General features: G+C 38.5%; 1 protein-coding gene across 4 annotated transcripts in view; it reads left to right on the plus strand.

The window, feature by feature from the left end:
- The first annotated feature begins 25 nt into the window (after nucleotides 1-25).
- The window catches only part of WDHD1 (WD repeat and HMG-box DNA binding protein 1), a 59,327-nt gene continuing 40,685 nt past the window's right edge, over nucleotides 26-18,667 (plus strand). For 2 of the 4 annotated variants that reach the window (XM_034992291.1, XM_034992292.1), the window contains exons 1-6: nucleotides 26-106; nucleotides 320-412; nucleotides 10,014-10,125; nucleotides 16,239-16,390; nucleotides 17,949-18,060; nucleotides 18,239-18,289. In XM_034992291.1, coding sequence (XP_034848182.1) covers nucleotides 336-412; nucleotides 10,014-10,125; nucleotides 16,239-16,390; nucleotides 17,949-18,060; nucleotides 18,239-18,289 — 504 coding nt within the window. In that variant the 5' untranslated portion in view covers nucleotides 26-106; nucleotides 320-335. Of the gene's footprint in view, nucleotides 107-319; nucleotides 413-10,013; nucleotides 10,126-11,169; nucleotides 11,223-16,238; nucleotides 16,391-17,948; nucleotides 18,061-18,238; nucleotides 18,290-18,667 lie in introns of those variants that run through there. The other 2 variants (XM_034992293.1, XM_034992294.1) reach the window with 2 other exon arrangements.

The following is an 18,667-nucleotide window of genomic DNA, read 5'->3' on the forward strand; positions in this document are numbered from 1 at the left end:
CGAGCGGGCGCAGGCGCAGTGTAGCGAGCACGCCTGAGCGCGGGAAGCGGACCTGCGCCGACGCTTGCTACGCGCCTTTCCTCGGTGGCGGAGGTCGGTCCCGTTGGTGAGTACTCCTTCACGCTGCCGGTGGCCGTGTCGCGCACCGAAGAGAAGCGTGCCCTTTTCCCGGGTATTGTCTGACAGACCCTCTACTATATCTTGTTTGTGCCACTCGGGTGGGGGAAAGGGGCCGCCGGGAGACTAACTTCCCTTCTCCATCAGCCACCGTCTTTCCTCACCTTTTGAAATAATAGTAGCTTTTATAAAACATTTTTAGGTAGGTAGAAGAAAAGATGCCTGCCATACAGAAGCCGATGAGATTTGGACATACAGAGGGACATACAGACGTCTGCTTTGATGATTTGGGGAGGTAAGGTGCTTTGAAAAACAAAAAGAACGTTTCGGGTGTATTAGAACTTTTGTTGTTATATGTCAGAAAAGTAGTCAGTCTAAAATGACTCACCCAGATAGAGAGAAATAAGGCTGAAATCTAAAATGGCACATATATTTTCCTTAGATTTATTGTTCGATTCGGACCAACATTGTAGTTTTCGTATCTCGAAAAAGTTAGCAAGTGTAAAATCTTACTTCCAGAGGAGTTGGAAAAACGTGACCTTTCCCTCATATCTTCCTTTTGTTGACTTCCTCTCTGTGTCCCACATTATTATTTTGTCAGATCACTAGCTGCCTACCTGTCAAATTCAGTGGCCCATTCTATCTTTTTTGGTGTTGTATCTTTCTTTCCTTGGCTTTTGTGATGCTGTTTTGTTTTTTCATTGTTGTTTTTAACCTTTTGATTTTTAAAAAATTTATTTTTTAAATTAACGTATAATGTATTATTAGCTTCAGAGGTCGAGGTCAGTGATTCATCAATCTTATATAATACCCAGTGCTCATGTGCCCTCCTTAATGTCCATCGCTCAGTTACCCCATCCCCCCTTTTGACAGCTTTTTTCTCCAACTTAGTTCCTCTCCTTGATTGCTAAATTGTGATATTTTCCCAGAACCCTGGTCTCTTTTATCTTTTTAAGTCCCATTCCTCTGCAGTACTATCCAGTTGTGTGGCTTCCACTGTCACTCCTGTGTTGATTCAATCATTGAAAAAATATTTGCCTGCCAAGTCTGGTGGAGGCTAGAGATACAGTATGTACAAAGCACAATCTATTCCTTAATTGACCTTAAAGTCTTTTTAAATTGACAGATATTGAGCACAAAATAATCACAAAAGTAAATGTATGTTTAGAAATAGTAAGTGATAGGTGCAGTGATAAGCATATTTGAAGGGAAGTTGATATAGCTTGAGGAGGCAGGGAAGGTTTCTCTAAGGCATTGTTTCTTGAGGTGAGATCTGAACATTGAGGAGACATTAGGGAGTAAAAAGAGATGGGGTGGTGATGGCAGTGAGGTTGTGGTGGTGATATCCAGACAGAGGGAACACTGCAAATTCCAGTGGGGGTAGGGACCATGCTCAAAGGACTGAAAGAAAGCTAGTGATGCCAAAATGTAGAGTGTGATACAGATGCTGATGAGAGATGAATCTGTGAAGGTGGGCATCCTATCCAGGACCTTCTGGGCTTTATTAAGGAATCTTGTTTTTATTCTAAAAGCAGTAGGAATGTATTAAAAATTAGAAGCAGAGAGATGGGATCAGATTCTTGTTTTTGAGAAGTACATGGAGGATGAATTGGAGAAGTAGAAGTGGATGCAGAAAGACTGGGTATCTGTATTAATCTGGTGGAGTGTGATAGAAGCTTGGACTAGAGAAGATGTGTATGGAAAAAAGGATACATTCAGGAAATACTTAAAAGGTAGAATCAGTAGGATGGACCAGACATTAAAGACGAAGGAGAGGGAGGTAGGTATCTGTATTTCTGGATGTTACATTTGGGGAAATGATGGTGCCATTCACAGATACCTGAAATGCTTGGAGAGGAGCTTATTTCAGAGGTAGAATGAGGGTGGAGATTATGAGTTTACATTTGGGCATTTGGAATATTTCTTTGAGATCAACTAGAGATGTAGACAGTTGAATAAATGGGTTGAAAGCTAAGAGAAGAAATGTAAGCTAAAGACAGAAATCTATATCTTTTTAAAAAAATATTTTATTTATTTATTTGAGAGAGAGTGTGTGAGAGAGAGAGAGAGCACAAGCAGGCGGAGTGGCAGGCACAGGGAGAGGGAGAAGCAGACTCCCCACTGAGCAGGGAGCCTGATGTGGGGCTCGATCCCAGGACCCTGGGATCATGACTTGAGCCGAAGGCAGATGCTTAACCGACTGAGCCACCCCGGCACCCTAGAAAACTATATCTTTTGCTGATGCCTACTGCAGGTCAGGATTGAGGTCCTGGCTGGAAATCTAAATGTGGAAGTTGTCAATAAGTAGATATTTAATGCTATGAACTTAGATGAAATCACCTAGGGAAGGAGTAAATGTAAAAAAAAAAGGTTCAAGGGCTAAGCCCTGGGACACTCCAAAATATTTAGAGACCAAGTTAGGAAGATCCAGCTAAGGAGACTAAGAAAAGGTGACTAGAAAAGTAGAAAATCAAGAGACAAGAATGATGTCTAGAAGGCAAATGAAATATAAGCATTTTAAGGAGAAGGAAATAATAAACTATGTCAAATGCTGGTGGGTCAAGTTGAGGACTGAGAATCCACCATTAGATTTAGTGATGTGGAGGCACTGGATGATCTTGAGCTTTTTTTATGGAGTGGTAAGAATGAAAACCTTGTCGCAGTGGATTCAAGAGAATGGAAGGAAGGAATTGGAGTTAGTGAGGATGACACGCTAAGAGTAGGGGTAGTTGGATAGGAATGTGAAGTCAGGGAAGGTCTTTGTTTTAAGGTGAGAGATAACAGTATATGTGTGAGTGGGGATGATCCAACAGAGAGGGATAAGTTGATGTTAGAATAGAAAGAGGGAGAATTGCTGGACTGATGGCCTTCAGTAGGTGAGAGGGGCAACAGTATAGTGCACAAGGGGGAGACAGTGGCCAAAGATAGGAGCATGGTCAAATTCACAAGTGGAGGGAAGGAGCATGTAGGTGGGATAGGGAGAACGTAGATGATTAGAAGAGAGGGGAAGCTGAAAGGCCTAGGGAAATATTAGTTGGAATATTGGGCAGCACTAAAGGCCTACTTTAGGTTTGTGATCATGAATTTAAAGTGAGACCAGACAACCCAGTTAGGTGTTTTTCTCTAGCCATGTTTAGCTCTGCAAGTGCAAACTTACTTTTTTTTTTAAGATTTTATTTATTTATTTGAGAGAGAGACCGGGAGACAGCACAAGCAGGGTAAGGGCAGAGGGAGAGGTAGGAGCAGGCTCCCCGCTGAGCTGGGAGCCTGACAGTGGGGCTTGATTCCAGGACCCCAGGATCATGACTTGAGCCAAGGGCACACGCTTAACCAACTGAGCCACCCAGGTGTCCCAAGTGCAAACTTATTAATAGGCATAGAGTTGGATTTAACCAGGGTTGGGATTTTGCTAGGTAAGTATGACACAGTGAAAGAGGACCAGAGAGTTTGAGGATGAGGCAAAGGAGTGATTTTAAGGACAGATTGGAATCTAAGCCAGATTAGGAGGGATGTGAGAATTTGAAGGGAGTGAGAGATAGTGAGGAAGTAGTTTCAATAGACTGTAGATCCTAATAGAAATAAAAAAATTGTTGAAGTTAGGATACTAAGGGTCTAAGGTGAAAAGATAAGTGATTAGGATAATTGAAATTGAAATTATGAAGCAGTTGCAGTATTGATAAAGAAAAAAATCTATGCTATGACCATGAGAGTTTGGGGATGAGGTGGAGGACAAGGTTTGGTATATAGTTTTGTCTACATGGATACTGAAAATACTAAGAATTATGATAGGAATAGTGTTAGAGAATGACAATGAGCCTTGTGCTAAAAATCCTTAGGGAACATGGGAAATTTCTCTTTAGGGTTTTGATAGTTTTTTTGTCCTTTTTTTTTTTTTTTTTACGAGTAGTTTGTAGCAATAGAATGGAAGTGGTAATAAAATACAAGGAGGGCCCATCAACAGGCCCCACAGGAATGTAGAAGAGAAATCAGCCACCTTTTAAGAGGGCTGAAGAGGAAGCAGTGTTCTCAGAAGAAATGTTGGGGAAAAAAGCTGAGGATGTAGAGATTTTTCTGGTGCCTGACCATGAATTTCAGGAGGCCCAGTGGAAGGGTCAGGTCATATGAGGGAAAGAACATTGCTCTGTGAGGCTGGAGAATCCAGATGGTGAGAAATGCCTTGATAATCATTGGCTTCTTGTAGTTATGTCACAAAGAGGATCAAGGCATGGTAGAATTAGTCCTTATAGTGGTTTTCTTACTCAAACTTACAGTGGTTTTCTTATCATCTAAACCAGGGCACCTTTGGGGATGAGGAGAAGGATTTCAAGAGTTAAAATTACAGTTTTTAAAATCATTGATTGATTGATAAATTATTCTGTTTTGGTAGATCTATAACATTTCTTTTCAAAAACTGTTTCAAAACATTTTTTTGTAAAAACATTTGTGAGATTAAAACATTAAAAAAATTTTACATTGATTTTCTAAACATTAAACATATAATCCAAACATTTACATAAATAGAATATTTTTGGTACATATTCATGTACTTTAATCAGTTTTTTAGCCTGTCTTTAACATGATGTTGCTGATATTTTTCTCAAAAAATATTTTTTTTTTCAATATAGTCTTCTTTTTATTTTTATTATAAAATTGACTGCAGTCTTCCTCAGAGTTACATTTATGGTAAGACCTTAAAGTGAGACCTTCAGTTAATTCTTTTTTTAGACCATAATATTTTTCTTTTTTTTAAAGATTATTTATTTATTTGTCAGAGAGAGAGGGAGAGCACACACACAAGCAGGCAAGCAGGGGGAGCAGCAGACAGAGGGAGAAGCAGGCTCCCTGCTAAGCAAGGAGCTCAATGGGGACTCCATCCCGGGACCCTCAAGCAGATGCTTGATTGACTGAGCTACCCAGGTGTCCCTAGACCATAATATTTTTCAATCAGAAAATACTTTCTTTAGGTTCTCACATACCTGGTAAGCTCAGAGCAAATTCTACTAAGTGGAAAAATTTCAATTTTTATTTATTTTTATTTTTAATTTAATTTAATTTTTTAAAGAGTTTATTCATTGGAGAGAGAGAGAGACAGAAAGAGCACAAGCAGTAGGAGAGGAAAAAGCAGACTCCCCACTGAGCTGGGAGCCTCACATGGGGCTCGATCCCAGGACCTGGAGATCATGTCCCAAGCCGAAGGCAGACCTTCAACCATCTGAGCCACCCAGGCGCCCTGAAAGAGTCTCAATTTTTAAAAATTTATTTTAAATAGGTAAATCTTTCACCTTCAGTATTTTTACAGGTTCTGGTTTTTTTTTTTTCCACCTGTATCCAGAGTACCCTTTTTCAATAGTAAGCTCTTCAATATTTTTAAAATTTATTTTATTTTATTTTTTTAGTTCTTTAATTTTTTTTTTTTTTAAAGATTTTATTTATTTGACAGAGAGAGAGACAGTGAGAGAGGGAACACAAGCAGGGGGAGTGGGAGAGGGAGAAGCAGGCTTTCCCGCTGAGCAGGGAGCCCGATGCGGGGCTTGATCCCAGGACCCAGGGATCATGACCTGAGCCGAAGGCAGACGCTTAACGACTGAGCCACCCAGGCGCCCCTAGTTCTTTAATATTTTTAAAGACAAAATTCATCAAGGAAGTTGTCTGTGGTTTCTTTGAATGTTTCACAAATTTTAAGCCTACTCAATGTAATATTCTGGCATAGAACATAAATTTATACAATTAAAAAAGGACTTCCCTCAGAAGATTCTTCTCACAGGTCATGATATTCCAGAGTACAATTAGCAAATTTCAAAATTATGTCATTTACTTTTTCAGCTTTTAATGTACAATTTGTTCAATTCTTTTTTTTTTTTTTAAAGATTTTATTTATTTATTTGACAGAGACACAGAGAGAGAGGGAACACAAGCAGGGGGAGTGGGAGAGGGAGAAGCAGGCTTCCCGCCAAGCAGGGAGCCCGATGCGGGGCTCCATCCCAGGACCCTGGGATCATGACCTGAGCCGAAGGCAGACGCTTAACAACTGAGCCACCCAGGCGCTTCTGTTCAATTCTTATTTGCTTTTGTAGGGATATATTTTAGTATGTTCCTGTGCATAAGCTTTGTTTTCATTAACTGCGTTTTACTAAAAGCTTCAAAGCCTTAAGTTGAAGGCTTAAATTAAAGATTGTTAACTGATTTTGAGCAAGATGCAACTAAGACTTAGGGAACTTGTTTCCAGTAATAATAATACCATCATTATAGGACACCTAGGTTTTTGTTTGTTTGTTTGTTTTTTAAGATTTTATTTATTTATTTGAGAGAGAGAGAATGAGAGAGAGCACATGAGAGGGGGGAGGGTCAGAGGGAGAAGCAGACTCCCTGCCAAGCAGGGAGCCCGATGCGGGACTCGATCCAGGGACTCCAGGATCATGACCTGAGCCGAAGGCAGTTGCTTTAACCAACTGAGCCACCCAGGCGCCCAGGACACCTAGGTTTTATAAAGTCACTCTTCATGGGGTAACTTGGTGATGGGCATTAAGGAGGTACTTGATGTGATGAGCACTGGATGTTATATGCAACTGATGAATCATTGAACACTACATCTAAAACTAATGATGTACTCTATGTTGGCTAATTGAATTTAGATTAAAAAAAATTCACTTTTCAAAGGCTCAAATATTTAGAAAATCTGATTGATGATAGGCAGAAGAGAAAGCATCTTATGCAATGCTGAAGTATTTTTATGTATTTAATATCAGTTTGTTAAAAGAATTTTGTTATCCTGGGTATTAATAAAATGATCTCAAAATTTGACAACTATGGCTTCTGTTTTGATTGGTACATTATCACAGTGCATTTGGTTATGAATTATACTTTGAATTTGAAGTACATAGGTGTTTCATAGATATCTAAATTCAGTAAATACATTGTTTTTGCTACAGTGCTATGCTCAACCAAAATGTTGTATTACTGTAAAAATTAAGAATTTTATCTTTACCATTGAACTTTTCAAATGAAGTTAGATAGAATTCCCAATAATAGATGTTTCGCTTCCACAGAATAAACTTCGAGAAGCTTTACTTTGTTTCCATGAGCTGAAGAGAAGAAGACTAAACCATTATTGGAATCAATCTGACTGATTTTCTATTTAAACCTTCTGATGACATTGAGATAAAACCAGTATCACTTAATTGATGGAAAAATTATTTTACTAATGGAGACAACGTATTAACAGCTATAACTTTACTTCATACTTAAATTAGAAAACTTGAAAAATGAACAAAATTAATTTAGATCCACTGTCATCTGTTTTAATGCTGAATGTTCAGTACAATAGCCACAGCCACAGGTGGCTATTTAGATTTTAATTAAAGTTAACTAAATTTAAAATTCAGTTCCTCAGTTGCATGAGTCACATTTTAAACCACATTTTAATTGCTCAGGAGCCTGATATAGACCATTTCCATTCTCTAAGAAAGTTCTGTTGGACAGTACTGCATTATGAAAAGTCATGCCCAACAAGATGCAGACTCACTTTCTGCAGCTGTAGAAGCATGGTTTTCAGGGAGTCACAAGATAATCACTAACTTACAAAGTAGATGCTCAGGTTTCTTCAGGAATTTTGTCTCTTCTGACTTTCTGTGGTTGGTGTCATCACTCCAGCCCCCATGATAAACGTCAACTAACATTCTGTTCATGTTACATTTCCATTATCAACTTCTTGAGAAGCAGAAATGTAGTATTTAATTTTTTGTTTAACATGTACTTGATAGCTTTTTTTTAGTTGCTACTGAAAGGTATTTTATTAAAAGGCATAATCAATAAAATTAACATTTAGTTTTATTCCTATGGTAAATGACAAAAACACTGTCAAGATAGTCAGACTACTCTAAAAGCTCAACTTAACTATTTAACTTAACTATTTCTTGCATGTATTTCTCACTAATTCCACTGTATTTCACTCTAATTTTCCATTAGTACTACCAACTGGCAGCTGCAACTTTCTACATCTCCCTCACTGGCTGGCTGATGGCACCAAATAGTCAGTAGGGACAGCAGTATTCAGTAGGGACAGTGATATGAGGTACTTACCCCATCACCACTGAAGACTGAAAGAAATCGCTGTAGGGCCTCTTGACTGACTTCACTTTGGTTTTTGTCTGTTAGCACCTGTTGTCTGTGAAAGGAGGTATTAGTAGTGTTGCATCAAGAAAGGATTGGAATGGGGAGATGGGTAATCATTTGTCTTTCAGATTTACCTATGTGATAAAGTGAGAATTCTATTCATTGTACATGTTTCACTACTAAACAAGATCATGGCAGAAGCTGGAAGTGCAAAGAAGAGGTCTGTCAAACTCACCCAACCAGTTTTGATGCAAATAATACTAATATATTTTTTTAGAAGATACTACATTTTATTTATTTTTTAAAATTTATGTATTTTTTTAGTAACCTCTACACCCAACATGGGGCTTGAACTCACAACTCGAGATTAAGAGTCATATGCTTTTCCGACTGAGCCAGCCAGGTGCCCCAATACTAATATGTCTTAAAATAAAAAAATTGAGGACAGGGGCGCCTAGGTGGCACAGTCGTTAAGCGTCTGCCTTCGGCTCAGGTCATGATCCGAGGGTCCTGGGATTGAGTCCCACATCGGGTTCCCTGCTCCTCGGGAAGCCTGCTTCTCCCTCTCCCCCTGCTTGTGTTCCCTCTCTCGCTCTGTCCCTCTCTGTCAAATAAATAAATAAAATCTTTAAAAAAAAATTGAGGACAGATTCTAAACCAACTGGATGTATAAATCAGGAATGTCCTAGTCTGGGGCACCTGGGTGGCTCATTCAGTTAAGTGTCTGCCTTCGGTTCAGGTCATGATCCCAGGATCCTGGGATCAAGCCCGCTTCTGGCTTCTTGCTCAGCAGAGAGTCTGCTTTTCCCTCTGCCTCTCCCCCTGGCTTGTGCTTTCTCTCTTGCTCTCTCTCAAATAAATAAAATCTTTAAAAAAACAAAAATATCCTAGGCAAAAAGACTAATGGTCCTTCTGTTTATTTCCTATAGAAGGGAGTCCAAGCTCCTTACTCTTGGATTAAGGTCCTTGTAAATAGGGTGACCCCCAATCTGCATTTTCTTTCTCAATTTCCTGTACTGTCTGCTCTAAGTGAACTCCCTCATATTTTACTAACTTGGTATTTTGGTTTATGTGGTTTCCTCTGTTTGGAACTGCTCTTTTCACCAATCTCAGCATATCCAGTTCTACTTGCCCTGCTTGCCCTTTGACTTCCCAGTGTAGATACCACCTTTCTTATGAACCTCTACAGTTCTTTATGTAGCTTCTCTTTGCCATTTGCCATGTTATTTTTGTATTTTGTTTGCTTTTGTATGTGTCAGGACACATACAGATAGGACACATACCAAATGAATATAAGCACCAGGAAGGCAAGGGGTTTAAAACAAGATTTGAGAGATACAGATGGCCATTTGAATAATCAGCTTTGGATAATTGAGCTCTTATATCCATCCACTTATTCATTCAACAAACATTTATCAAGACTTCTATATGTCAGAGATGGCTTTGTGCTAGAGGCACAACGGTGAGCAAGGTAGACTTTGTCCCTGTTGTTAACAAAAATTACCCATTCATCTTTCTTACATTATTACAGATAAAGAATTTTATGCCACGGAGAAACTGGAGAGAACATTAAATTCACCTTTCATTTTATAGGATAGGAGATTAGCAGGCTTTGTTATTGAGGTTTATGTATGTAAAATGAGAAAACATTGACTAACACTTTGATTTTATTGGAAAAAAGATAAAGTATTCCAAAAAAAATTAATAGGCCTGAAACTGGGTGACTTTTTTTTTTTCTTTTCTGAAACTTGAACGACATCTTAATGAGTGTGTTTCCTTCACAGTTATATTGTGACTTGTGGAAGTGATGGTGATGTGAGGATTTGGGAAGACTTGGATGATGATGACCCTAAGTCCATTAACGTTGGAGAAAAGGCATATTCATGTGCTTTGAAGGTATTAAAAACATTTATAGCAACTGATGAGAAATGATACTGCTGTGTGATTTTTTATGTATGGGTGAAGAATATTTTTGTTGAAGTTTTGAATGTAGATACACTTTTTGTTTGTTTCTCTTATGAAATAATAACATTCAAATATGTATAATAATGCCATAAATTGCCTGAAATTTTTACAAGTAAAATCTGAATCTGAATGGGTTTAAAATCTGGATGGTTTATTAAAGGTGATTAATGGTTTATTAGTGGTAAACTAATTAAGATATTTGCAAGAAACTATACTTTTTCTTTTGAGATTTAGATGTTCCCTTTTTTTCCCTTTGAGAGAAAACTCCATGGCATTTTCAGGTTTTTAGTTCACTAATTTAGACAACTAATTACACTAGAAAAGAGGAATATTTTAACTTTTTCAAGACATATACATGTTTCATGTTTCTAATGTTTTATGTAAGGTAAATATGCGAGTGATATCTGTAGGTTATTTGGAGAATGGAGACATGTTTTCAGAAGGCCTTTGCAAACTAAGTATGTAAAAACCACTAAGCTTTTTATTTGTGATGAATTTTGAGTATTGTATTTGGGTAGAAAAAATATTTTCACAGAATTCATGTTTTTTTTTCAAACTCAGGCTCATTAGGGTAGATGAATGAGATGGTCTTTAGATACTTTCGATATTCTTTTTTAAATGTTATGTATAGGGGCACTTGGGTGGCGCAGTCAGTTAAGCTTCTGACTCTTGGTTTCGGCTCTGGTCGTGGTCTCAGGGTTGTGAGATTGAGCCCTGTATCAGGCTCTGTGCTCATCGTGGAGTCTGCTTGAGTTTCTCTCTCCCTCTCCCCCTCCTGCTCATTCTCGCATGCGTGTACGTGCTCTCTCTCAAATAAATAAATAAATCTTAAAAAAAATAAAATGGTCATATATAATGGAAAATATATTCCCAGATGGAAAAATATAGATGACCAACATATATTAGATACAAGTTAAATTTCACTAATAAGCAAAGAAGTACAAATTAAACAATTGGATTTTTTTTTTCTATCAGATTGGCAAGGATGAAAAATATTGCTAATTCCGTAATAGTGAGGATTTGGAGAAGTAAGTATTTGTTAAGGAAAAACACTCTCCCATCTTTTTCCTTTACTCTCACACTACTACCTTCCTCGTAACACTTCCAACACCAGATGTGTGGGTTTTTTTCCCCTACATCAAAGCAATTCTCTGCAATACTGGCTGGAGTATACTGGAGCCAATACTGGCTCACAGGAGTGAGCATAGACCTTATAGGTCAGGGGCTCAGTCCCACGAGACTGCCCCCACTTTAGATAACAGTTGTAAGTAGTAGGTCCCCAGGTTACCCACAGCATCTGTCCTACTTGGCTATAAGTCAGAGGTTCCCACGACCCCCTACTTGGAGTCAATCTTTTGCTACAACAGCTCACAGAATTCAGGGAAACACTCCTACCAGTTCATTATATAGTGAAATATAGATAAAGGATACAGGTGAACAGCCAGATGAAGAGATACATAGGATAAGGTCTGAAAGGCTCTTTTTTTCCCATGGAGTTGGGGTCCGCCACCCTCCTGTTATGGGGATGTGTTCACCAAGCCGGAAGCTCCTTGAACCCCATACCATTGGGATTTTTATGGAGGCTTCATTACATTGGCATAATTTGATTATGCCATTATTAACTCCATTTCCAGCCCTTCTCCCTTTCCCAGATGATGATGGGATAAGGCTGAAAGTTCCAAGCTTCTAATCATGGTTTGATTTTTCTGATGAGCAGCCCTCATCCTGAAGCTATCCAGGAGTCCACCAAGAATTGCCTCCTTAGGAATGTCTTTTCTATCAAATTTCAAGGGATTTAAGAGCTTTATGTCAGGAACTGGGATCAAAGACCAAATATTAGAGCAAAAGCTGCTCCTAGTAGTCTTGTCACTTAGGAAATTACAAGGGTTTTAGGAACTCTGTGCCAGGAATGGGAGACAGAGACCAATATGTATTTTCTGTTATTTTATAGTATTGCACAACAGTTGTTGGAAGTGTAACTGGGGAGTTTTTGTTTTTTTTGTTTTTTGCGGGGAGAAGGGCAGAGGGAGGAGAGAGAGAATCTTAAGCAGGCTCCACACAGGGCTCCATCTCATGAGCCTGAGATCATGACCTGAGCTGAAATCAAGTCAGATGCTTAACCAACTGAGCCACCCAGGTGCCCCTAGGGAGCTTTTTAAGAAGTAAATTCAGGGGTGTCTGAGTGGTTCAGTGGTTGAGCGACCTACTCTCGATTTCAGCTCGGTTCATGATCTCAGGGTGGTGAGATAGAGCCCCATGTTAGGCTCCGTGCTCTGTGCAGAGTCTTCTTGTCCATCTCCCTCTGCTCTTCACACCTTCCCCTTTTCTCACTTTCACTCAAATAAAAAGAAAAAAGGGAGTAAATTCATGCTTTATATCAAACTTCGAATGCACACGGTCATTTCTGGCTATTTACCCTGAGGGAATTCTTATACACTTTCATATTTGTGTGGTCAAGGATATTAGTAAAACTATTGTTTATAATAGCAAAAGTTAGAACTAATTGAAGTATCCTTCAGGAGAGAATTTGTTTTGTAAAATTTTTTTTTAAGATTTTATTTATTTATTTGAGAGATGGCAAGAGAAAACATGAGGGGGGCAGTGTGAAGAGGGAGAAGCAGGCTCCCTGCTGAGCAGAGAGCCTGACCCGGACTGGGGCTGGATCCCAGGACCCTGGGATCATGATCTGAGCTGAAGGCAGATGCTTAACCAACTGAACCACCCAGACGTCCCTGTTTTATAAATTTTGGGAGACTTATGTAATGTATTACTACGTAGCCACACACACACAGAAAAAGAGTGAGTGCTATATATCTTCGTCTGCAAAGATATTTACGGTGAGTTGAAAAATGAAGAGTTGCAGAGTAGTCTGTATTGTGTAGTCTTTTTTTTTTTTTTTTTTTTTTTTTTTAGATTTTATTTATTTATTTGAGAGAGAGAATGAGAGACAGAGAGCACGAGAGGGAAGAGGGTCAGAGGGAGAAGCAGACCCCCCGCTGAGCAGGGAGCCCGATGCGGGACTCGATCCCAGGACTCCAGGATCATGACCTGAGCTGAAGGCAGTCGCTTAACCAACTGAGCCACCCAGGCGCCCCTGTATTGTGTAGTCTTATGTTTGTTAAAATAAAGGATATATGTACATAAATGTATTTAAGAAAGTTAGAAAGACTTAACCCCAAAATGTTAATGGAGATTACTTCATAAGAGTAGGGAAACTCACTCTGCCCAGAATAATTTCATGTTGTTATTTTTCTTCCACAGTATGTATGCACTGCATTTGTGTATGAAAAGACTGTAAGGAAGAAAAAAAAAGTGGTCTTGTAGTAGTTTCCTAGGGCAGCTGTAATAAATTTTCACAAACTTGGTGGCATAAAACAACAGAAAATTATTGTCTCATAGTTCAGAAGGCAAAATGCCTGAAATCAGGGTGTGGGCAGGATTAGCTCCTTTTGAGCCCTGTCTGTTCCATGCCTCTCTTCTAGCTTCTGGTGGTTGCCAGTTATCCTCAGTGTTCCTTTATTGGAAGATACATCACTCCAGTCTCTGCCTCCGTCTTCACATTGCCCTCTTCTCTGTGTCTTTGTGTCTCACATCTTCTCTCCATTTTCTTACAAGGCCATCAGTCATTAGATTTAAATCCTTTTTTTTTTTTTAAGATTTTATTTATTTATTTGACAGAGACAGCAAGAGAGAGATCACAAGCAGGGGGAGTGGGAGAGGGAGAAGCAGGCTTTCTGCTGAGCAGGGAGCCCAACACCGGGCTCGATTCCAGGACCCAGGGATCATGACCCAAGCCAAAGGCAGACGCTCAACGACTGAGCTACCCAGGCGCCCCTAGATTTAGATCCTTAACTTACTACATGTGCAAAGACCCAATTTCTAAATAAGACCACATTCACGGGTACCTGGGCTTAGGACTTAGGCATGTCTTTTGGGGGCCATTATTCAATGAACTACAAGTCTGATAGTCTGTGCTAAAATGTTTTCTTTGGCTTTAGGAATAGAGTTTATGGTACTTCATTGAAATGACATTACCACACAGCCATGTGAAGCTGACAATTTTACAACAGATTTCATTAAAAATATAATTGCTTATAAATATACTTTCTGTTTTTGGAGTCAGTGGTACAGGGAAGTACAGTTAGGTGTTTTGTTTGAGAACAAAGTGGAGAAAATATCACTCTCCAAAATAGTGAAAATGAGATGAATCAACTGGTAGTAATAGTTAATGCTTGCATAGTATTGTACATTGTCAAAGCCTTTTAACAAAGATATGGGGAAGTATGTGAAATTACCTCCATTTTATTCTTGGGAAAGTCAAAGCTCTGAGGAAGGTCAAATGACACAGTTGGGAAGAGACACAGTGGGCTGGAGCTCAAGTCAGCCTGTGCTGGGATCCATTCTTCTCAATCCACTAGGGAGAAGAGTGATCTGACCTGATCCCTGATCCTTTGGGTGTTTTCTCTTTTTTAATTTTACTAGTTGATAAAGTACTGATAGTGATGTGGTTTCCCAGTAGATTTGTTGGAAATTGACTCCAAAGCAAGTCCTTTATTCAGGTCTCTTGGGTGAGTAAGTACAGATAAATACTTTAATATTTTCACATGAATAGAGGACCAGTTAATGTGTTATTAAAGAATTACCAAAATTCTTTACTAGATCTAACAGGAGGCTTAGTCAGATTCTACTGAGACATCTGTCTGCCAAGTAAAGCACAGCCAGGTTGCAAAATTCCTGTGCATGAACACAAATAGTTGGTGTTTCTGCAGTTTCTCTGCATCATCAGTGTTGTCTTGAGTTGGTTATAGTTTTTCTTGAATTCTCTTCTTGTTTTCATATTTAAGTTGTTGTTTAGCTTCAACATGATAGATTTAGTGTATTGTGGATTGTTTAATTACTTACAGTAGTTACAATGTAGGCATAAGCAGTATTTTTCACCAATTTTCCAGTAATTGAAGATAAGTATGTATTATAGTTCAAATCTGAATCATCTATACTGTTACTTGAACAGATGTATGTATCTTCCCTAATTTTTCTATATAGTAACATGTCACTGTATTACTAAGTTCTTTTTCCGTTGGAGTGGGAGCAGGTGCTGTAGATAAGCGGAGGGTCTTATATGTGCAAATAAGACTGAGACCTGTTGCTGTAGGATATTCATTAACAAACTTGAGTAATTTATTTCTTTGGCAGTTAGCATTTAATCTCAATAAATTGGCCATATGAATTATCAGAGCATGTATGGTTGGTAGACTATGATTTAGTCTGTCAGGACTTAGTTCCTCCTAGAGAAGTGATAAAATTAAGGTTCTAGGGCAGATACTTGACCTTTTATGATTCTTAGCCAAAATCTATGCAGAGCAGTGGTGTCTGCTGATCATTTTCAGATCCTAAAACTTGGTTTATTTAATGTTTTTATTATTTTCTAAGAAAGTTATTTATATTTTTAATTCCAGTATAATTAACGTACAGTGTTATATTAGTTCCAGTTGTACAATATAGTAATTCTCAACAGTTTTACAGTGCTCAGCATTATAAGTGTATTCTTTTTGGATCTTCCTACTTGCTGTCTTCCTATTTAGTGTTTTTAAAGAGAAGCCATGGATTCTGCATCTAGATTTTACCTATTCCAAAAAGGCATCTAATGATTTTATCATGGAAACACAGGGCAACACTATGGTGGTTGTTGATGTATGATGTGCTGTTCCCTCACTGAGACTAGCTGTTTTTTTTCTCTGAAAAACTCTCTTGAGTCTCTTTCATGACACTTGGGGATGCATAAAAATACTATTTAAATCATTTTCTTGTCAGAAGTAAATGAAAATCCAGAGGCCAAAAATTTGGCTGGTGAAGGGAGAATTAAATTCCATAAAGGTTAGTAAGTAAATTTTTCTTGCTAATAGACACTTCAGGAAACTTGTACATTGAGTGATGATTTTTCTCTTGACATTAACTACATTTATAAGTTTTTATGTTTTTTTATAGGATTGTTAAGTGTGGAAAGACTCAATTGATTTGGACTTTTTTGCCAATGTTTCTTTTAGAATGGGAAATTGGTCACTGCAGTATCCAATAATACTATTCAAGTCCACACATTTCCTGAAGGAGTTCCAGATGGTATATTGACTCGGTTCACCACAAATGCAAACCATGTGGTCTTTAATGGGGATGGTGCAAAAATTGCTGCAGGATCTAGGTAAGGTCCTCTGGTACCAGAAAAGAAAGTAATATTAGAACAGAATGGCCTCATTCATTGGCTTCAGGGTTACATTTTCAGGACATTTCCATCCTGAAAGACATTTCTGTCCCTTTCAGGACATTTCTGTCCCTTCTGTGTGTGTGTGTGTGTGTGTGTGTGTGTGTGTGTGTGACGTAATTTTTTGCGGGGTGCGGAGGCTTCAGAGGGAGAGGGAGACCGAAAACTTTAAGTAGGCTCCATGCCCAGCGCAGAGCCTGATGTGGGGCTCTATCTCACAACCCCAAGGTCATGACCTGAGCTGAAATCAGGAGTCAGATGTTTAACCAACTGAGCCACCCAGGTGTCCCACTTAATTTTTATATTCAAGTCTTTAGTAAAGGTTTTTGAGGGCAACCTTGTGCTTCTTTGTGAATTGAGATATCTTGCTTTGCAGACAGTAAATGCTGAAAAAGATTGGGGAAACATGATAGTTTGATACGAAATTTTAAAAATAATTTCGGGTAGAACCTGGACTGTCAGTATTTTTGTTGTTTCTCTTGATGCTTATTTGTCATAGGAAAAAAAAGGAACTAATGAATTGCTGAGGTTAAGTAAAAGGCATAGTACTTTTCTTTTCTTTTTTTTAAGGATTTATTTATTTTAGATTGTGCATGAGCAGGGGGAGGGAGAGAGAAAATCTCAAGCAGACCTGCTGAGTGTGGAGCCAACACAGGGCTGGATCCCAGGGACCCAGAGATCATGACCTGAGCCAATATCAAGAGCTGGCCTCTTAACCAACTGAGCTACCCAGGTGTCCCTGACATAGTACTTTTTTTTTTTTAAGATTTTATTTATTTATTTGACAGAGATTGACACAGCGAGAGAGGGAACACAAGCAGGGGGAGTGGGAGAGGAAGAAGCAGGCTTTCCTGCAGAGCAGGGAGCCCGACATGGGGCTCGATTCCAGAAGCCAGGGATCATGACCTGAGCCGAAGGCAGACGCTTAACGACTGAGCCACCCAGGTGCCCTTGACATAGTACTTTTAAAAGTGGTTGTGACTTAAAAATAAAAATGGTTGGGACTTTAATTAATAAGTAATAGAAGCTTAAGATATAACTAAGGAAACCAGTTAGGAAGTATTTGTAGTTTATTTATTTATTTATTTTTTTAAAGATTTTATTTACTTGTCAGAGAGAGAGAGAGCACAAGCAGAGGGAGAAGCAGGCAGAGGGAGAAGCAGGCTCCCTGCTGAGCAAGGAGCCTGATGTGGGACTTGATCCCAGGACCAGGGTATCAAGACCTGAGCTGAAGGCAGGTGCTCAACCGACTGAGCCACCCAAGCATCCCAAAGTGTTTGTATTTTAAAGGGAAATCCTGAGTTGTGTTTTTAGTATCTTCATGGGGCAAGATTAAAAAGTAGGTCCTTAAATTTGGATGCCAAATTCTACATGTTGCTATAAAGAAATTATGACATTTACTCTTGTGATTTTGAAATATTTGGGTCATAGATTTTAGGAGAGGCTTTTGTATGGGTATTTATTAATGTCCGTTATACATTACTCTTACTGTTCATAGTGATTTTCTAGTCAAAGTTGTGGATGTGATGGATTGCAGCCAACAGAAAACATTTCGAGGACATGATGCTCCTGTTTTAAGTCTTTCCTTTGATCCTAAGGACATCTTTCTGGTAATCATTTTTTCCTTTTGTTCTTTTTTTTTTTCCTTCAATATGTTTAAAATTGTAAGAGAATTAGCAGAAAATTTCACACAGTTGATGAAAAGGCTATTTGGTTTATCAGTTGAACCAGTTTCCATATGGTATTATGGCTGTAACTATAGAGAAATTTATTGTTTTATTCCTGCAGGCATCAGCTAGTTGTGATGGAACTGTCAAAGTGTGGCAAATTTCAGATCAGGTAAACTTATCAATTTGAATTTAAGACTTTATGCTCGTTTCTGTCATAAATGAGGTGTTACATAGCTTTGGACTAAATAATTCTTTTTCTTTATAGTTTGTTTCTTTTGAGTAGCATTGAATACTGTTTTTGTCATCAAATTCTGTAATAATCTAATGTGAAAGTGTGTTGAAGACTAACTGTACCCAATCACAAGGGAAATTGATTTATAGTTCAGTTTTAGGTTTTATAAATCAGTGGGGAAAAATCAGTCAGTATATATTTACTATACTATAAACTACCATGTGTTGGGATCTTGATGTTAGGGATACAAAAATAAAATAAGACATTGGCCATACTTTATTTGGAGAGTCACATAAATGACTTATTCTAACCAAC

This window comes from Mirounga leonina, unplaced genomic scaffold (genome assembly GCF_011800145.1).
Source record: "Mirounga leonina isolate KUSES-001 unplaced genomic scaffold, KU_Mleo_1.0 Mir_82, whole genome shotgun sequence".
In the NCBI taxonomy this organism is placed as follows: domain Eukaryota; kingdom Metazoa; phylum Chordata; class Mammalia; order Carnivora; family Phocidae; genus Mirounga; species Mirounga leonina.